At 40.7% G+C, this 22,546-nt stretch overlaps 1 protein-coding gene across 11 annotated transcripts in view; it reads right to left on the reverse strand.

Moving 5' to 3' along the window:
* The window catches only part of LOC147168462 (protocadherin alpha-C2-like), a 156,308-nt gene that overhangs the window by 96,477 nt on the left and 37,285 nt on the right, over positions 1–22,546 (reverse strand). The window contains exon 1 of one of the 11 annotated variants that reach the window (XM_086085334.1): positions 19,813–22,343. The exons of 5 other annotated variants lie outside the window; for them this stretch is intronic. In XM_086085334.1, the coding sequence (XP_085941460.1) occupies positions 19,813–22,155 (2,343 nt within the window). In that variant the 5' untranslated portion in view covers positions 22,156–22,343. Of the gene's footprint in view, positions 1–585; positions 2,972–4,565; positions 7,430–8,733; positions 11,240–12,813; positions 15,703–16,095; positions 18,651–19,812; positions 22,344–22,546 lie in introns of those variants that run through there. 5 more of the 11 variants (XM_086085327.1, XM_086085330.1, XM_086085329.1 and 2 more) reach the window with 5 other exon arrangements.

The raw sequence follows: 22,546 nt of genomic DNA on the forward strand, positions 1-22,546 counted from the left end.
TAACACAATTTTTTATATAATTTTGGGATCCACTAAATTGACTATTTTGTGAATTTAATATAGGCGATCTAAAACAATTCAATGTAATTTCATTTGAATTTCATTTAATCAAAAGGGAGATAACAGTTTTTTTAATGTAATGGTAGCTGCATTTAACTTTAAAGGGTGATTGAAAATAATTTGGTGTGAATAAAGTAAATAATTAAATTTTAAATATACACAAAGCAATTCTGTTTTTGAACAATTGTTAGTTGTACTCACATATAACACACTTATAGGCTATTTTTCTGTTCTTAGACTGTGAAGTATACCTCCTTTGATTTTTTTTTTTATCTGAATTTATCATGACAACGGTGTTACTATTATTTTGCTAATTTGTTTATAAGATATTCCATAAATATCTTAAATCAATTTATGAGATTATTAATTATTTGGTGTGGAATTAATATTACCTTTTATGTAAATATCAGCACTTGATACATTTTAAATCAAGCAATTTATGGTTTGAAGGGTTGACTCACATATATATATATATATATATAGTCCCACATTTGTAATATAATGTGATAGGTCAGTGACTCTTACCTCCCCCGAAGTGTGTCTCCTGTCAGGCAGCACCAGAGTGTTGGCGTGGCTGCCCGGGACAATGGTGGACCCGATACTCATCCTGGGTCCAACTAACATGTAGCGTTTGTCTCCCGATCTGTACTGGATGCTGTGACACAGTGTGCCATCATAATTAGTCTCTTGTAGATATTTGGAAGTGTACTCTGTGGATTTGGAGCACTGCATGGCGATCAGCACGATGATGCTGATGACAAAAAGGAGCGAGACCGAGCCCAAAGTGATGATGAGATAAAAAGTCACATTGTCCTCCTCATTGTCCACTTTTGCTGCACTTTTGACATCGGAAGCTGCAAAAGCCTCTTTGGGCTCCACAAGTTTGACCGTCACAGTAGCTGTTGCCGAGAGCGAAACGTTGCCGTTGTCTTTGACCAGTATGAGCAGTCCATGCTCAGCCTCGTCTGTCTCCGTCAAGGAGCGAAGTGTTCGGATCTGGCCCGTATAGCGGTCCAAAGAAAACAGACTGTGGTGGGTGACTTGCTGCAGAGAAAACAGCAACCAGCCGTTATATCCGATATCGGCGTCATAGGCTCGGACTTTAGTCACCAAGTCTCCTGCTTTCATATTGCGGGGAATCTCCTCCACACCTTCAGCCGAACCGTTGGAGCTGACTGGATACAGGATGACTGGAGCGTTGTCGTTCTGATCCAGAATGAACACGTTCACCGTAACGTTGCTGCTCAGTGGAGGACTTCCACCATCGGTGGCAACCACTTGGAACTGGAAACTTTTCAGCGTCTCAAAGTCAAAACTTTTTAGTGCTGAAATGTGTCCATTTTCACTATTTATACTTAAAAATGAAGATAACTTATTATGATATTTTCCATCTCTGAGAATATGATATGAAATCACAGCATTTTCATTGTCATCGCGGTCAAACGCTTTGACAGAAAAGATGGAGGCTCCTGCATTGTTGCCCTCTGCAACATAGAAAGTATAAGGACTGGATGAAAACTCTGGACCGTTATCATTCACATCTGAAATGAAAACACTGATTGTCTTTTCCGATGAGAGTGCAGGTTGACCAGCGTCTCTTGCAATTACTGATATATCATATGTGGATATTTTCTCTCTGTCCAGAAGGGATTTGGTAACTAAAGAAAACATTTTGTCTTCTAACGATGACGACAAAGAAAAAGGAACATCCTCTCTAATTGAACAAATCACTTTCCCGTTAATACCAGAATCCAAGTCATTTACACTGATTATTGCGACTGTAGTCCCAGGTTTGGAATCTTCAGGAATGGAACTAGAAAATGACATCACTTCAATCTGAGGTGCATTGTCATTGACATCAACTATTTTGATGATGACACTTTTTTCTGTTGTTAGATGCACAAAACCTTTATCTGATGCTTGAACTTCAATTTCGAACATGTCATTTCCCTCATAGTCTATAGGGCCTTTCACAACAAGTTCACCTGTTGTTTCTACAATATCAAAAAAATTAAGAATATTTTGATTCATGTTATTGCTGAAAGAATAAACAATTTCTCCATTTGGTCCTTCATCTAAATCAGTTGCATTCACTTGTATAACAGTTGTCCCAATTGGAGCATTTTCATCAAGCATTGCCGAATAAACATCTGTGAAGAATATAGGTGCATTATCATTAATGTCTAGTACATTTATTAAAATATTAATTTCACCTGTTTTTGGAGGTTTTCCTCCATCCAGTGCAGTTAACACTAATGAAAGATGCCCTGTTGTCTCCCTGTCTAAGGAATTTTTGACAACCAATACAGGAATTTTGCTATATTTTCCTTTATCTTTAATTTCCAAACGAAAATAATTATTTTCACTAAGTTTATATTGCTGAACAGAAAACTGTCCACTGTCTCCATCCACAGAAGCTTTCAGCTGAAATTTTGCACCAGGCTGAACTGACTCTGGAATATCTAGCTTTGTTTCCTCCTCAGAAAAACTGGGAGAATGATCATTTACATCCAGCACCTCAACTCCAACATAATGGACCTCCAGTGGATTTTCTAGCACGGTTTTTAGGTTGATCAAACACGTACTGCTTTGTGGACACTCCTTTTCCCTGTCGATTTTCCTGCTGACATAAAGGAGGCCGTCGGTCTGACTCACGTGAAAAAGAGGCTCCGCAGTACTGGAAACAATCCGATACTTGCGCTCTTTCAGCGCATTTCTATCCAATCCGAGATCTTTTGCAGCATTCCCAACCACAGTTCCACCATCGACTTCCTCGTAAATGGAGTATCTCAATTGCGCCGAAGTCACGCTGCACAAAAGCACTATAGCCACGCACCCCAGCAAACAGCGTCTCACCCACCGATGCGCTCCTCTTTGTTCCATGGTGATACGAAACATAGTCACTGGTCCATTCTCAGAAAATCAACCTGACTTGTGAAAATAACATACAAATGTATAGTGATGAAAATATTCCACCGCTAAGCCATCTGCTTTAGAAATAAGAACAGCGAGACAATTGACACCGAATAAGCAGACATGGCGATCATGCCAGCGCGAATGATATCAAGAGGTGGTGGATAGGAACAGCTCACTCTAAGAAATCACGTGATTATTCAATGCATATGTGTCCTTACACTGACACCTATAGACCAAAATTCTAATCACAAAATAGGCGCGGAAGAAAAAAGCGTCCTTTTCAATCATATTACATCAAATTCGTCCAAATGGCTTTATTCTAACTATACGGAAACTGAGAAGCATCAAAGACGCTCTAATTTTAATAGCCGACATTACACTCGTGTAGGCCTATACAATGTATTTACTTGATGACTTCCTCCCTCCATGATACAGAAAACTGAGAGCTGGCAAAACGAATTGACATTTATTGTTGGAGATCTGTGATAAGAAAAGTTACAAAACTATATCCCCAATCATAATTCACATATGAGGCATACAGTATAGCCATAATAAATCAGCCTTTTAACTAATAATTGCTTTTAATTATTCTATGATAATACCATGTTCCTGATAAGAGCCAGTTTTCACAAGAAGCAGGGCCTACTTGAACATGTTTCAGAACCATAGACAACGGCAGCAAAAATTCTGCAACCCAAAATACAACCTGTTTAGGATAATTCCTTACTGCATTTTATTTTATAACAGAGAAAACAAAATAGTCCTTTGTAAGACAATTACAATAGCCGGTCTTGTTAAATTTTAATTTAAAAAACAACAGCAGCAGCAACAACAACAACAACAACAACATAATTTCCCTACATTAAATATATACACTGTAATTAAATGACAATTTGTTGTGGAATTTTGCAATGGAAAAAAAATGTCTAAAGAGATGAATAATAATACTACATGTCATAAAATCATTAAAGATAATAATCGAATGTTCTACATGCATACATTTAATTGCAATGAGCATTTTTTTTTGGGGGGGGGGTGGTGTATCAACTGCCTAGAAGTGTCTCTCCATTCAGGGAGTACCGGAGTAAGAATATTGGAGAAGCTGATTAAAAATTATATATAGGCCTAGCCTATAATACTTAATACAAAACGGTTTTATTTTAAGGAGATATCTTGACAGCTTTTCCTATCCTATTAAATATACCTAATGATGTGTTAAGTTCATATTAAAAGTTTTTGAGGGAGACCCATCATCCTCTGGACAAGAATAAATATGTCAACAAACTTCTGCAAATAAATGAGTCACAGTCCAAGTCAGTATTTCTTTTTCATACAGAATCACTAAGCACTTGCAGGACTTCAGCACCACAGACAGCACCAAAGCTTCAGAGCTGAACTGAAACACCAACCTAATCAAACATACAGTAACATTCCACCAGAACTTCAACATGATAACCACAACTGCCACAACTTTCGCAGCGTTAGAATATGTGTCAAATTGGTTACAGTTTATTTAAGCAACGTTTGAATTTGAACGTGGCATATATTCTCATATTTTTAATATAATGTGATAGGTCAATGACTCTTACCTCCCTCGAGCTGTGTCTCCTGTCAGGGAGCACCAGAGTGTTGGTGTGGCTGCCCGGGATGATGGTGGACCCGACACTCATCCTGGGTCCAACTAACATATAGCGTTTGTCTCCTGATCTGTACTGGATGCTGTGGCACAGTGTGCCATCATAATTAGTTTCTTGTAGATATTTGGAAGTGTACTCTGTGGATTTTGAGCACTGCATGGCGATCAGCACAATGATGCTGATGACAAAAAGGAGCGAGACCGAGCCCAAAGTGATGATGAGATAAAAAGTCACATTGTCCTCCTCATTGTCCACTTTTGCTGCACTTTTGACATCGGAAGCTGCAAAAGCCTCTTTGGGCTCCACAAGTTTGACCGTCACAGTAGCTGTTGCCGAGAGCGAAACGTTGCCGTTGTCTTTGACCAGTATGAGCAGTCCATGCTCAGCCTCGTCTGTCTCCGTCAAGGAGCGAAGTGTTCGGATCTGGCCCGTATAGCGGTCCAAAGAAAACAGACTGTGGTGGGTGACTTGCTGCAGAGAAAACAGCAACCAGCCGTTATATCCGATATCGGCGTCATAGGCTCGGACTTTAGTCACCAAGTCTCCTGCTTTCATATTGCGGGGAATCTCCTCCACGCCTTCAGCCGAACCGTTGGAGCTGACTGGATACAGGATGACTGGAGCGTTGTCGTTCTGATCCAGAATGAACACATTCACTGTCACGTTGCTGCTCAGTGGAGGACTTCCACCATCGGTGGCCATCACTTGGAACTGGAAACTTTTCAGCGTCTCAAAGTCAAAACTTTTTAGTGCTGATATTTGTCCATTTTCACTATTTATACTTAGAAATGAAGATAACTTATTTTCGTCTTTTCCATCTCTGAGAATATGATATAAAATCACAGCATTTTCATTTTCATCGCAATCAAACGCTTTCACAGAAAAGATGGAGGCTCCTGCATTGTTGCCCTCTGCAATATAGAAAGTATAAGGACTGGATGAAAACTCTGGACTGTTATCATTCACATCCGAAATGAAAACACTGATTGTTTTTTCAGATGAGAGTCCAGGTTGACCAGCGTCTCTTGCAACTACTGATATATCATATTTGGGCCTTTTCTCTCTGTCCAGAATTGATTTAGTAACTAAAGAATACATTTTGTCTTGTAACGATGGTGACAAAGAAAAAGGAACATCTTCACTTATGGAGCAAATCACTTTCCCATTGAGGCCAGAGTCCAAGTCATTTACACTGATTATTGCAACTGTAGTCCCAATTCTGGAGTCTTCAGGAATGGAACTTGAAAATGACGTCACTTCAATCTCAGGTGCATTGTCATTAACGTCAACTATCTTGATGATGACACTTTTTTCTGTTGTTAGAGGCACAGCACCTTTATCTGATGCTTGAATTTCAATTTCAAACATATCATTGTCTTCATAGTCTAAAGGGCCTTTCACAACAATTTCACCTGTTGTATCTGTGATATCAAATAAATCCATAATATTTTGATTCATACTATTGCTGAAAGAATAAACGACATCTCCATTTGGACCTTCATCTAAATCAGTTGCATTCACTTGAATGACAGTTGTCCCTATTGCTGCATTTTCCAGGAGCATTGCAGAATAAACATCTTTAGGGAATATAGGTGCATTATCATTAATGTCTAACACATTAATTAAAATATTCATGTCACCTGTTTTGGGAGGTTTTCCTCCATCCAAAGCAGTTAACACTAACGAAAGATGCCTTGTTGTCTCCCGGTCTAAATATTTTTTAACAACCAATATGGGAATTTTTCCATCTTTTCCTTTGTCTTTAACTTCCAAACGAAAATAATTATTCTCACTGAGTTTATATTGCTGAACAGAAAACTGACCAATGTCTCCATCCTGAGACGCTTTCATCTGAAATCTTGCTCCAAGCAACACTGACTCTGGAATATCTAGTTTGGTTTCTTCCTCTCGAAAAAAAGGAGAATGGTCATTTACATCCAGGACCTCAACTCCAACATAATGGACCTCCAGCGGATTTTCTAGCACGGTTTTAAGGTTGATCAAACACGTACTACTTTGTGGACACTCCTTTTCCCTGTCGATCTTCCTGCTGACATAAAGGAGGCCGTCGGTCTGACTCACATGAAAAAGAGGCTCAGCAGTACCAGAAACAATCCGATACTTGCGCTCTTTCAGCGTATTTCTATCCAATCCGAGATCTTTTGCGGCATTTCCAATCACAGTTCCACCATCGACTTCCTCGGAGATGGAGTATCTTAATTGCGCCGAAGTCACGCTGCACAAAAGCACCGCAGCCACGCAACCCAGTAAACAACGTCTCACCCATCCATGCACTCCTCTTTGTTCCATGGTGATACGAAAAACCATCACTGGTCCATTATCAAAAAATCCGCCCAACTTGTGAAAATAAAATACAAATGTGTAGTGAAAATATTACACCGCTAAGCCATCTGCTTTAGAAATAAAAACAGCGAGACAATTGACACCGAATAAGCAGACATGGCAATCATGCAAGCGCGAATGATATGAAGAGGTGGATAGGAACAGCTCACTATTATGAAGTCACGTGATCATCCAACGTGTAGGGCCAACGTGTCCTTACACTGACATCTAGAGACCAAAATTATAATTAAAAAATAGGTGAAGAAGATAAGAGCAACCTTTTCAAGCATACAAATGACAACAAATCCGTGCAAATACCGGTTTTATTCTCTACTATACGGAAACTGAGATGCATAAAAAACGCCCTTGATTTTAATAGCCGACAAAATACAAGTCCCTCTCACATTACACTCGTGTAGGCCTATATAACCTATTCACTTAATTACTTCCTCCCTTCATAATACAGAAAAATGAAAGGTGGCAAAACAAACCGACATTTATCGTCGGAGATTTGTGTGTAAGAAACGTTACAAAACCATATCCCCACTCATAATTCACATATGAGGCGAATATAAAGCATAGTCATAATAAATCAGTCTTTTAACGATTAATTCATATGAATTATTCTGCGATACCGCCATGTTTCTGAAAAGAGACAACGTTTTTACAAGAATCACAGCATACTTGAGGATGTTTCAGAACCACAGAAAACAGCAGCAGAAATTCTGCAGCCAAGCATGCAACCTGTTTTGGATGATTCCTTACTGCATTTAATTTTTTTTAACAGAGAAAACCAAATAGTGCTTTGTCAGACAATTTCAATAGCCAGTCTTGTTTAATGCTAATTAAAAAACAACAACAACAACAACAACGGCAACAACAACAACACAATTCCCCTACATTAAATATACACTGTAAATCAATGACAATAATGTTGTGGAATGTTGCAATGGAAAAAATGTCTAAAGAGATGAATAATAATACTACATGTCATAAAACCATTAAAGACAATAATCTAATGTTTTACATGCATGCAATTAATTGTTGAGATGGATTTGTTTGCTAATTTTGAGCATTTGGGCGAAATTTGTATAATCTGCCTAGAAGTGTCTCTCCATTCAGGGAGTACCAGATTAGGCATAGTGGGGTAGCTGACTAAACATTATATATAGGCCTAGCCTATAATACTTAAAACAAACCTCTTCACTGATATAACCTTTCTAAATCAGGAGCTGCAACCATAACTGTTTTTTTAAGGAGACATCTGACAGCTTTTCTGCTAGATCCTAAATGTACTTAAAATGTGTATGTTATTTCGTATTGAAAGCTTTGAGGGAGGCCCATCATCCTCTGGACAAGAATACACGTGTCAACCAACTACTGAAATTAAATGAGTCACAGTCCAAGTCAGTATTTCTCTTTTCATACAGAATCACTGAGCACTGGCAAGACTTCAGAACCACAGACAGCACCAAACTCTCTGAGAGCTGAACTGAAACACCAAGTCAAACAACACCATAACTTCAATATGATAACCACAACTGTCACGACTTTCACAGTGTTCGGCTATGTGTCAAATTGGTTACAGTTCATTTAAGCAACGTTTTCTCACATGTGTAATATAATGTGATAGGTAAGTGACTCTTATGATCTGTGAATCGTTCTAAATCAGGAGCTGCAAGTAAAAGGAGACACCTTGACAGCTTTTCTGCTGTATCCTATTATATTAAATGTACATAATATGTGTATGTTAATGTGATAGGTCAGTGACTCTTACCTCAGTGTGTCTCCTGTCAGGGAGAACCAGAGTGTTGGCATGGCTGCCCGGGACTATGGTGGACCCGATACTCATCCTGGGTCCAACTAACATGTAGCGTTTGTCTCCTGATCTGTACTGGATGCTGTGACACAGTGTGCCATCATAATTAGTCTCTTGTAGATATTTGGAAGTGTACTCTGTGGATTTGGAGCACTGCATGGCGATCAGCACGATGATGCTGATGACAAAAAGGAGCGAGACCGAGCCCAAAGTGATGATGAGATAAAAAGTCACATTGTCCTCCTCATTGTCCACTTTTGCTGCACTTTTGACATCGGAAGCTGCAAAAGCCTCTTTGGGCTCCACAAGTTTGACAGTCACAGTAGCTGTTGCCGAAAGCGAAACATTGCCGTTGTCTTTGACCAGTATGAACAGTCCATGCTCAGCCTCGTCTGTCTCCGTCAAGGAGCGAAGTGTTCGGATCTGGCCCGTATAGCGGTCCAAAGAAAACAGACTGTGGTGGGTGACTTGCTGCAGAGAAAACAGCAACCAGCCGTTATATCCGATATCGGCGTCATAGGCTCGGACTTTAGTCACCAAGTCTCCTGCTTTCATATTGCGGGGAATCTCCTCCACGCCTTCAGCCGAACCGTTGGAGCTGACTGGATACAGGATGACTGGAGCGTTGTCGTTCTGATCCAGAATGAACACGTTCACCGTAACATTGCTGCTTAGTGGAGGACTTCCACCATCGGTGGCAACCACTTGGAACTGGAAACTTTTCAGCGTCTCAAAGTCAAAACTTTTTAGTGCTGAGATCTGTCCATTTTCACTATTTATACTTAAAAATGAAGACAATTTATTTTCATCTTTTCCATCTCTGGGAATATGATATGAAATCACAGCATTGTCATGGTCATCGCGATCAAAAGCTTTGACAGAAAAGATGGAGGCTCCTGCATTGTTGCCCTCGGCAACATAGAAAGTATAAGGACTCAATGAAAACTCTGGACTGTTATCGTTCACATCTGAAATGAAAACACTGATTGTCTTTTCAGATGAGAGTGCAGGTCGACCAGAGTCTCTTGCAATTACTGATATATCATATTTGGACTTTCTCTCTCTATCCAGAGGTGATTTGGTCACTAAAGAATACATTTTGTCTTGTAAAGATAGCAACAAAGCAAAAGGAACATTCTCACCTATGGAGCAAATTATTTTCCCATTGAGGCCAGAATCCAAATCATTCACACTAATTAAAGCGACTGTTGTCCCAATTCTGGAATCTTCTGGAATAGAGCTCGAAAATGACGTCACTTCAATTTCAGGTGCATTGTCATTAACATCAACTATCTTGATGATTACACTTTTTTCTGTTGTTAGAGGCACAGCACCTTTATCTGAAGCTTGAATTTCAATGTCAAAAATGTCATTCTTCTCATAGTCCATTAGGCCATTCACAACGATCTCACCTGTATTTACATTAATGTCAAATAGGTTCATTATAATTTTATTATTGTTACTCAAAGAATAAATGACTTCGCCATTTGGGCCTTCATCTAAATCAGTTGCATTCACTTGTATAACAATTGTTCCTATTGGAACATTTTCATTGAGCATCACAGAATAAACATCTTTGGAGAAAACAGGTGCATTGTCATTAACATCTAATACATTTATTGAAATATTAATTTCACCTGTTTTTGGAGGTTTTCCTCCATCCAGTGCAGTTAACACTAATAAATGATATGTTGATGTCTCCCTGTCTAGAGACTTTTTAACAACTAAGACAGGAATTTTGCCATCTTTACCTTTATCTTTAACTTCCAAACGAAAATAATCATTGTCACTAAGTTTATATTGCTGAACAGAAAATTGACCACTGTCTCCATCCTGAGCAGCTGATAGCTGAAATCTTGCTCCAGGTAACACAGACTCATAAATTTCGAGCTTTGTTTTTTTTTCTGGGTAACTGGGAGAATGGTCGTTTACATCCAGCACGTCCACTGCAACATAATGGACCTCCAGCGGGTTTTCTAGCACGGTTTTAAGGTTGATCAAACACGTACTACTTTGTGGACACTCCGTTTCCCTGTCGATCTTCCTGCTGACATAAAGGAGGCCGTCGGTCTGACTCACATGAAAAAGAGGCTCCGTAGTACTAGAAACAATCCGATACTTGCGCTCTTTCAGTGTATTTCTATCCAATCCGAGATCTTTTGCGGCATTCCCAACCACAGTTCCACCATCGACTTCCTCGAAGATGGAGTATCTTAATTGCGCGGAAGTCACGCTGCACAAAAGCACCCCAGCCACGCACCCCAGCAAATAGCGTCCCACCCATTGCTGCGCTCCTCTTTGTTCCATGGTGATACGAAAAAACATCACTGGTCCATTGTCAGAAAATCAGCCTGACTTGTGAAAATAACATACAAATGTATAGTGATGAAAATATTCCACCGCTAAGCCATCAGCTTTAGAAATAAAAACAGCGAGACAATTGACACCGAATAAGCAGACATGGCGATCCTGCCAGCGCGAATGATATCAAGAGGTGGTGGATAGGAACAGCTCACTCTATGAAATCACGTGATTATTCAATGCATATGTGTCCTTACACTGACACCTAGAGATCAAAATTCTAACTACAAAATAGGCAGGGAAGAAAAGAGCGTCCTTTTCAAGCATACAAATTACATCAAATTCGTGCAAATGCTGACTTTATTCTCCGCTATACGGAAACTGAAATGCATTAAAGACGTCTTTGATTTTAATAGCTGACAAAATACAAGTCAATCTCACATTACACTCGTGTAATTTATTTACTTGATAACTTCGTCCCTCCATGATACAGAAAAACTGAAAGCGAGCAAAACAAACCGACATTTATTGTTGGAGATCTGTGATAAGAAAAGTTACAAAACCATATCTTCATTCACAATTCACATATGAGGCGAATGAATATACAGCATAGTCATAATACACCAGTCTTTTAACTATAAATTGCTATTGATTATTCGATGATATTGCCATGTTTCTGATAAGAGCCACAGTTTTCACAAGAAGCAGCGCCTACGTGAACATGTTTCAGACCCATAGACAGCAGCAGAATAAATTCTGCGGCCAAACACAAAACCTGTTTTTGATATTTCCCCACTGTAGCCCGTTTTATTTTTTAACAGAGAAAACCAAATACTGCTTTGTCAAACTATTTCAAATTAACTTGTCTTGTTTAAAAATAATTAAACAAAAACAAAAACAACATAATTTCCCGACATTATACATATCACTGTAATTAAATGGCATTTATGTTGTGAAATTTTGCAATGGAAAAATGCCTAAAGAGATGAATAATGATACTATATGTCATAAAATAACAAAGTTGTCATTAAAAACAATAATAAAATGTTTTGCATGCAAAATTATGCAATAATTTGTAGTGAAGGATTTGTTTGGTAATTTTGAGCATTTAGGGGGGCAATTATATCTTAACTGCCGAGAAGTATCTGTCCTGTCAGGGAGTACCAGCATAGGCATATTGGGCTATAGCTGATTAATATATATATATAAAGCCTATTAATACTTAAAACAAATCTCCTACACTGATATGACATTTGAATCGTTCTAAATCAGGAGCTGCAAGCAAAACTGTTTTATTTAAAAAAAAAATTAAGGAGACACCTTGACAGCTTTTCTGCTGTATCCTATGATATTAAATGTACCTAATATGTGTATGTTAAGTTTATATCGAAAGTGTTGAGGGAGGTGCATCATCCTCTGGACGATAAGAAAGAACATGTCAACCAACTACAGTGCAAATAAATGAGTCACAGTCCAAGTCAGTATTTCTCTTTTCATACAGAATCACTGACCACTGGCAGGACTTCAGAACCACAGACAGCACCAAACTCTGAGAGCTTAACTGAAACCCTAACCTATAGCCAAACGCACAGTAAAATTGCAAAACAACTTCAACATGAACTGTCACAACTCGCAGTGTTAGAATATGTGTCAAATTGGTTACAGTTCAATTAAGCAACATTTGTATTTGAACGTGGCATATATTCTCACATAATTTAATAGGTCACTCACTCTTACCTCCCCCGAGGTGTGTCTCCTGTCAGGGAGCACCAGAGTGTTGGCGTGGCTGCCGGGGACGATGGTGGACCCGATACTCATCCTGGGTCCAACTAACATATAGCGTTTGTCTCCTGATCTGTACTGGATGCTGTGACACAGTGTGCCATCATAATTAGTGTCTTGTAGATATTTGGAAGTGTACTCTGTGGATTTTGAGCACTGCATGGCGATCAGCACGATGATGCTGATGACAAAAAGGAGCGAGACCGAGCCCAAAGTGATGATGAGATAAAAAGTCACATTGTCCTCCTCATTGTCCATTTTTGCTGCACTTTTGACATCGGAAGCTGCAAAAGCCTCTTTGGGCTCCACAAGTTTGACAGTCACAGTAGCTGTTGCCGAGAGCGAAACGTTGCCGTTGTCTTTGACCAGTATGAGCAGTCCATGCTCAGCCTCGTCTGTCTCCGTCAAGGAGCGAAGTGTTCGGATCTGGCCCGTATAGCGGTCCAAAGAAAACAGACTGTGGTGGGTGACTTGCTGCAGAGAAAACAGCAACCAGCCGTTATATCCGATATCGGCATCATAGGCTCGGACTTTAGTCACCAAGTCTCCTGCTTTCATATTGCGGGGAATCTCTTCCACGCCTTCAGCCGAACCGTTGGAGCTGACTGGATACAGGATGACTGGAGCGTTGTCGTTCTGATCCAGAATGAACACGTTCACTGTCACGTTGCTGCTCAGTGGAGGACTTCCCCCATCGGTGGCCACCACTTGGAACTGAAAACTTTTCAGTGTCTCAAAGTCAAAACTTTTTAACGCTATTACTTCCCCAGTCTCTGGGTTGATGTTTATAAATGACAACAATTTAATGTCTGCACTTGCCTCTCTGATTATCTGATAAGACATGAGAGCATTGTCATTATCATCCTTATCAGAAGCTTTTACAGAAAAAACCGAGGATCCTGGGGGGTTGTTTTCAGTGATATAAAATATATAAGGGTTTGATGAAAATTCGGGACTGTTGTCATTGACATCTGACACGACAACAGTAATGGTCTTTTCAGTTGAAAACACCGGCTCGTTTGTATCTTTTGCAGTGATGGTGACCTCATATTGAGAAATGTGTTCCCTATCCAATTGGGACTTTGTGACTACAGAGTACATGTTTTGCTGTAAAGATGGCGATAAAGTAAAAGGAACATCTTGTTTGATGGCACAAAGCACTTTGCCATTAATTCCAGAATCTAAGTCACTGACGCTAATCAGAGCCACTGTGGTTCCTATTTTTGCATCTTCCTGAATGGAGTTAGAAAATGACGTCACTTCTATTTCGGGGGCGTTATCATTAACATCAATGATAGTTATCAATACACTCTTATCAGCTGTCAAAGGAGCTATCCCTTTATCAGATGCATGTATATCAATTTCATAGCTTTTACTGTCCTCAAAATCAAGGTGGCCTATCACTTTAATTTCACCTGTGCTTGAGTCTATACTGAAAAGATCAATCACTTTTAAATCCACCTCCTTACCGAATGAATAGACTATTTCACTATTTGCACCCTGGTCTAAATCAGTTGCATTCACCTGAATCACAACGGTGCCCACTGGCACATTTTCATTCAGTGAGGCAGAATAAACCTCCTTGTCAAACACAGGTGAGTTATCGTTCACATCGAGGACATCTACAAGTATTTCTATGGAGCCTGACTTGGGGGGCTTCCCCCCGTCTACTGCTGTGAGACGGAGACGGTGTCTCCCCGCTGTCTCTCTGTCCAACTGCTTGAACAGGACTAAAAATGGAACTTTACGGTCCTCGCCTCGATCCTTCACCTCAACACGAAAATATTCATTTTGACTGAGTTTATATTGCTGAATGGAAAAATGGCCAACATCGGGGTCTCGGGCCGCTTGGAGTTGGAACCGAGCACCTGGCAAAGCCGACTCAGATATTTCAATCTTTTTTTCTTTTTCTAGAAAAACAGGCGCGTGGTCGTTAATATCTAAAATTTCCACCGCAACGTAGTGCACCTCGAGTGGATGTTCCAGCACTGTTTTCAGATTGATCACACACGGGCTGATGCGCTCACACGCCTCCTCTCTGTCAACCCTCCTTGCCACATACAAGATGCCGTCGTCCAGGTTCATCTCCACAATGGGCTCAGTTGTGCCGGCCACAATGCGGTATCCTCGCCCTTTAAGCGCGCCTTTATCCAGCCCCAAATCCTTCGCTATGTTCCCGACCACAGTTCCTTCTTGAACCTCCTCTGATATGGAATATCTGAGCTGTGCACATGCTTCATTGCACAAAATAAGCACTAAAGACAACCACCAGCGCCGCTCCCTCCTACCTCCGCGTCGCCTTTGTTCCATGCCGTGTAGATGGCAAACAAGTATCCGTTCGATATACAATGTCCTGGAAAAGACGAGTGTGTACTGGTGCTGAACGAGCCACAAAAATAGCTGTTACATTTAAAAATAAATAAATATGAATATTAGAATAAAGGAAGGATTCTCTAATCACGGCACTATACCGTGCAGGAAGCGTTTGAGAAATAACACGAACGAGATGGTCGGGTCTGAAATAAGACAGTGACGTAAAGTAGTGCTTGACGCAGAGTTATAGCCTATTAGCCTATACTGACCCCTAGTGTCGAATAAACGTAACATACCGTCCCAACATACATAAGCAATTATGACAGGCTCAAATTCAATTATTTCCACAGACGTACGCAAATCACGTCCGTTCAAAGTCACACACAGATAGATAGAGATACATGTTGTTGTTTTTTGTTGTTTTTTAAGAACAATGTTCTCTGAAACTAAAATAAATCAATAAAAAGTTAGAAACCATACTCATGTCCTACCCTGATGGTAGCATAAATACACAAATGTACCCACAAGTAAGTTTAATAGGCCGACAAGGACATAACAATAGTCTGTTCTTTATTGCGAATTTGCTTTTTGCTTTTTTTGTTGTTTGAAATGACTTTTCAGGACCATGGAGAGCAGCTATATGAAATGCCAATTTTCATTCACTCATCGATAAACCTATTTATTGCACCTCATGACGTACAGTATAATGCACAGTATACAACAAGAACTATATATAGCCAAAAAAGTTCAAAACTACATGCTGATGGAAATAAGGTTGTTGAGGAATTAGAATTATGCCACTGCCTAACCATGTTCATTTCAGCAACACACATCCACAAGTCTGCAAGGAGCATAAATTGATTTTGAATGTATAGTATGAATGAAACAATGCCATTAAAAACATTTCTGTTGAAAAAGCCTTACCTCCCCAGAGGTTTGTCTCCTGTCAGGGAGCACAAGCGTGTTGGCGTGGCTGCCTGGAACAATGGTGGACCCGATACTCATCCTGGGTCCAACTAACATGTAGCGTTTGTCTCCTGATCTGTACTGGATGCTGTGACACAGTGTGCCATCATAATTAGTGTCTTGTAGATATTTGGAAGTGTACTCTGTGGATTTGGAGCACTGCATGGCGATCAGCACGATGATGCTGATGACAAAAAGGAGTGAGACCGAGCCCAAAGTGATGATGAGATAAAAAGTCACATTGTCCTCCTCATTGTCTACTTTTGCTGCACTTTTGACATCGGAAGCTGCAAAAGCCTCTTTGGGCTCCACAAGTTTGACCGTCACAGTAGCTGTTGCCGAGAGCGAAACGTTGCCGTTGTCTTTGACCAGTATGAGCAGTCCATGCTCAGCCTCGTCTGTCTCCGTCAAGGAGCGAAGTGTTCGGATCTGGCCCGTATAGCGGTCCAAAGAAAACAGACTGTGGTGGGTGACTTGCTGCAGAGAAAACAGCAACCAGCCGTTATATCCGATATCGGCGTCATAGGCTCGGACTTTAGTCACCAAGTCTCCTGCTTTCATATTGCGGGGAATCTCCTCCACGCCTTGAGCCGAACCGTTGGAGCTGACTGGATACAGGATGACTGGAGCATTGTCGTTCTCATCCAGAATGAACACGTTCACCGTAACATTGCTGCTTAGTGGAGGACTTCCACCATCGGTGGCCACCACTTGGAATTGGAAACTTTTCAGCTTCTCAAAGTCAAAACTTTTTAGTGCTGATATTTGTCCACTTTCACTATTTATACTCAAAAATGAAGATAATTTATTTTCGTCCTTTACATCTCTTAGAATATGATATGAAATCACTGCATTCTCATTGTCATCGCGATCAAAAGCTTTGACAGAAAATATGGAGGCTCCTGCATTGTTGCCCTCGGCAACATAGAAAGTATAAGGACTCAATGAAAACTCTGGACTGTTATCGTTCACATCTGAAATGAAAACACTGATTGTCTTTTCAGATGAGAGTGCAGGTTGACCAGCGTCACTTGCAATTACTGATATATCATATGTGGACCTTTTTTCTCTGTCCAAAGGTAATTTGGTCACTAAAGAATACATTTTGTCTTGTAAAGATGGCGACAAAGCAAAAGGAACATCATCACCTATGGAGCAAATAATTTTCCCATTGAGGCCAGAGTCCAAGTCATTGACACTGATTAGGGCAACTGTCGTTCCAGTTCTGGAATCTTCTGGAATAGAGCTCGAAAATGACGTCACTTCAATTTCAGGTGCATTGTCATTTACGTCAACTATTTTGATTATGACACTTTTTTCTGTTGTTAGCGAAACAGCACCTTTATCTGATGCTTGAATTTCAATTTCAAACATTTCTTTCTTCTCATAGTCTAAATGGCCTTTGACGACTATCTTGCCAGTTGTTTCTGTGATATCAAATAAATCCATAATATTCTGATTCATACTCTTGCCAAATGAATAAACGACATCTCCATTTGGTCCGTCATCTAAATCAGTTGCATTCACTTGAATGACAGTTGTCCCTATTGCTGCATTTTCAATGAGCATTACAGAATAAACATCTTTAGGGAATATAGGTGCATTATCATTAATGTCTAACACATTAACTAAAATATTCATGTCACCTGTTTTGGGAGGTTTTCCTCCATCCAAAGCAGTCAACACTAATAAAATATGTCCTGTTATCTCCCTGTCTAAAGATTTTTTAACAACTAATATGGGAATTTTACCATCATTTCCTTTATCTTTAACTTCCAAACGAAAATAATTGTTCTCACTGAGTTTATATTGCTGAACAGAAAACTGACCACTATCTCCATCCTGAGACGCTTTCATCTGAAATCTTGCTCCAGGCAACACTGTCTCTGGAATATCTAGTTTTGTTTCCTCCTCAGAAAAACTGGGAGAATGATCATTTACATCCAGCACCTCAACTCCAACATAATGAACCTCCAGCGGGTTTTCCAGCACGGTTTTGAGGTTGATCAAACACGTATTGCTTTGTGGACACTCCTTTTCCCTGTCGATTTTCTTGCTGACATAAAGGAGGCCGTCGGTCTGACTCACATGAAAAAGATGCTCCGCAGTACTGGAAGCAATCCGATACTTGCGCTCTTTCAGCGTATTTCTATCCAATCCGAGATCTTTTGCAGTATTTCCAACCACAGTTCCACCATCGACTTCCTCGAAGACGGAGTATCTCAATTGAGCCGAAGTCACGCTGCACAAAAGCACCGCAGCCACGCAGCCCAGCAAACAGCGTCTCACCCTTCGATGCGCTCCTCTTTGTTCCATGGTGATACGAAAAACCATCACTGGTCCATTATTATAATCAGATGCACTTGTGAAAATAAAGAACAGATGGGTCGTGCCCCCCCTCCCCAAAAAAATATTCTGCTAAACCAACTGCTTTAGAAACGACAACTCCGGGACAATTGATACCGAATAGGCAGACACGGGGATCACATCAGCCAGCGCGAACGTTGTCAAGAGGTGCTGGGCAGAACAGCCGTTTACTATGTGAAGTCACATGATCAATGTAAGCGTACGTGTCCTTACACTGACACCTGTCGACGCAATGCCACACTGCAGAACAGAAATGGAGGCCACATTTTTATTTATTTTAAAGCGACAACAAATGTTTCAGTTACAGACCATCGATGCAAATAATTGTTTTATTCTGCAGTGTACTCACGTGACCACAAGCCTCCCTAAAATTGTCAGTTCCCTCTTCCGTCCCATTTGTATGTATTCTTCAATCATTTCGCGTGACTATGTTTATCTGATTTATTGCTTTATTGTTGCGATAGTCTACATTCTTAAAAGTTATCTGTGTTTGTTCATAACTTAAACAATGTTGATGAATCAATATTAGGGACTGGCTGGGCTTATAGTTACAAAATAAATGCATTATATGCCAGGCACATTAACAAATATTTATACTCATACCCTTGTGAGGACAAAGCTGTTAAGAAAATAGACGGATGGATAGGTATTAAATGTAACCAATAATTGTAGACAATAATGTGCAATCCCTATTCAGCTGTCACTGATAAGCATGCATGACAGATTAAATATGTTATAGCATATATATATTACTTAAAAAAAAAACCTGCACTGATGTAATCTTTGAATAATTCAAAATCATGCACTGTGCAAAACTTTTTTTTGTTTTTTTTGCCTTGTCTTGCCTAATGGGACATGATTTTGAAAACTATTCTGCTGGAAACCCTTACCTTGTAAATATACGTAATGATGTGTCTGCTACCAAAAGTCTTAATTCCCATTTTCATGTAAAATATATCTTCTGGACACTAATGATGATGTGAATCAAATACATTGTAAATAAGTAAGTCCCGTCCAAGTCAATATTGCTATTTTCAGACAAGTGGATAGAATTAGAATCACTGAGCACTGGCAGGACTTCAGCACAGACAGCACCAAACCCACTCAGAGCTGAACTGAAACACCAACCTAGTCAAACAAACAGTAAAATTCCACCAGAACTTCAACATGAAAACCACAACTGTCACAACTTTCGCAGCGTTAGAATATGTGTCAAATTGGTTACAGCTCATTTAAGCAATGTTTGCATTTGAATGTGGCATCTAGTCCGACATTTGTAATATAATGTCATAGGTCAGTGACTCTTACCTCCCCGGAAGTGTGTCTCCTGTCAGGCAGCACCAGAGTGTTGGCGTGGCTGCCCGGGACAATGGTGGACCCGATACTCATCCTGGGTCCAACTAACATGTAACGTTTGTCTCCTGATCTGTACTGGATGCTGTGGCACAGTGTGCCATCATAATTAGTGTCTTGTAGATATTTGGAAGTGTACTCTGTGGATTTGGAGCACTGCATGGCGATCAGCACGATGATGCTGATGACAAAAAGGAGCGAGACCGAGCCCAAAGTGATGATGAGGTAAAAAGTCACATTGTCCTCCTCATTGTCCACTTTTGCTGCACTTTTGACATCGGAAGCTGCAAAAGCCTCTTTGGGCTCCACAAGTTTGACAGTCACAGTAGCTGTTGCCGAGAGCGAAACGTTGCCGTTGTCTTTGACCAGTATGAGCAGTCCATGCTCAGCCTCGTCTGTCTCCGTCAAGGAGCGAAGTGTTCGGATCTGGCCCGTATAGCGGTCCAAAGAAAACAGACTGTGGTGGGTGACTTGCTGCAGAGAAAACAGCAACCAGCCGTTATATCCGATATCGGCGTCATAGGCTCGGACTTTAGTCACCAAGTCTCCTGCTTTCATATTGCGGGGAATCTCCTCCACGCCTTCAGCCGAACCGTTGGAGCTGACTGGATACAGGATGACTGGAGCGTTGTCGTTCTGATCCAGAATGAACACATTCACTGTCACGTTGCTGCTCAGTGGAGGACTTCCACCGTCTGTGGCCATCACTTGGAACTGGAAACTTTTCAACGTCTCAAAGTCAAAACTTTTTAGAGCTGAAACTTCTCCGGTTTCACTATTAACATTCAAAAAGGAGGTCAGTAAATGCTCACTGCCTTTCCCTCTTAATATGTGATACTCAATCACAGCATTGCTACCCTCGTCAGAGTCATGGGCTGTCACAGATAAAATTGAATTTCCAGGAGTGTTATTTTCATTAATGTAAAATATATATTTACTACGGGAGAATTCTGGACTGTTATCATTTACATCAGACACAACAATTTGTATGGTTTTGTCTGAGGATAAAGATGGCTCTCCTGCATCCTTAGCTAAAATTGTGACACTAAAATGTGACTGCTGTTCTCTATCTAAAAGTTGTTTTGTAACCAGAGAATACATATTATTCTGTAAAGATGGAGACAGCATGAAAGGGACATTTGGACTAGTATGACACATAACTTTCCCATTTAGACCAGAATCTGAATCTTTCACACTTATTAAAGCGACGGTGGTCCCTGGTTTTGCATCTTCTGGCAACGCGTTGGAAAATGACGTTACTTCAATGTCGGGGGCGTTGTCATTCACGTCAACGATGTGGATGATGACACTTTTGTCTGTAGACAGTGACGCCACTGCTTTATCGGACGCCTGTATGTCTATCTCATACCTGTTGCACTCTTCAAAATCTATCGGCCCCGCCACAGTGATCACCCCAGTCACGTGATTTAAATTAAAACGAGCTCTCGTGCGGGAATCCACGTCATTTCCAAAAGAATAAACAACTTCACCATTTGAGCCGTCATCTAAATCAGTCGCGTTCACTCGCACCACTGTCGTCTCGAGAGGAGAATTCTCTTTTAAATAAACAGTGTATGACTCTTGAGTAAAAACTGGGGGGTTATCATTGACGTCAGACACCTCCACTATTATTGTCATGTTGCCAGATAGTGGAGGTTTCCCCCCATCGGTGGCTGTTAAAAATAACACGTGAATCTTGACGGATTCTCTGTCCAGGGACTTTTGGAGAACCAAACTGGGCGTTTTACGATCCTCGCCTCGATCTTTGACCTCTAAACGGAAGTGCTCGTTGGGGCTCAGCTTGTAGTGCTGGACGGACAGCGCCCCCGTGTCTGCGTCGCGCGCAGCCTGCAGCTGAAACCTCGCCCCCGGGAGCGCAGATTCAGAGATTTCTAATGTCTTTTCCCTTTCCGGGAAGCTCGGTGCGTGGTCGTTTACGTCCACGACCTCCACCGCCACATAATGCACCTCGAGTGGGTTTTCCAGGACAGTTTTTAAATCGATCACACAAACCTTGCTGCGGTCACACACTTCCTCTCTGTCGATGTTGCCGTGCACATACAAGATGCCGTCGTCCTGATTCACTCGAAAAGGGGGCACCGCAGTGCCGTGCACAATGCGGTAGCCTCTGTCTTTCAGCGTGGCCCTGTCCAGACCCAAATCCTTTGCGATATTCCCAACAGCGGTACCTTCCTTTACTTCCTCTGAGATGGAATACCTCATTTGTCCTGACACCCGGCTGAAAATCAGCAGCATCATGCAGGAAGCCCACATTATCTGATGTCCTCTTTGTTCCATCACTGCACAGGAAAATGCGCTCCACGACAAATAGCCTATACGCGTTTAAATAACAATACAGTTATCTGAAACTCGTCTCATCGGCAGCGCTGTAAACGAAAATAAGGCATTATGAGCTCCACTGTGTTGTGAATATGTTAGTCCAGAGAGGAAAAAAGGTTTGGTCAATTGTAGTGTGAGGCGAATGGGATGCGCCGTGTGATTTTTGTTTTCAGTGACGTCACTATATGTACAACCTTTCGTTTTCCGCGGCGTTATACTGGCACCAAGTGATGTCCAATAGCACAGCATTTGTAGGCCTATTAGTAATTTGTTTTGGCCGTAAATAAATTATCCCTATTGCTACTTATAAATGATAAGATAAATATCAAATTTTAATAATGTTTTAAAT

The sequence above is a fragment of the Leptonotus elevatus genome, chromosome 9, assembly GCF_054856555.1.
Source record: "Leptonotus elevatus isolate MCC_2025b chromosome 9, RoL_Lele_1.0, whole genome shotgun sequence".
NCBI lineage: Eukaryota > Metazoa > Chordata > Actinopteri > Syngnathiformes > Syngnathidae > Leptonotus > Leptonotus elevatus.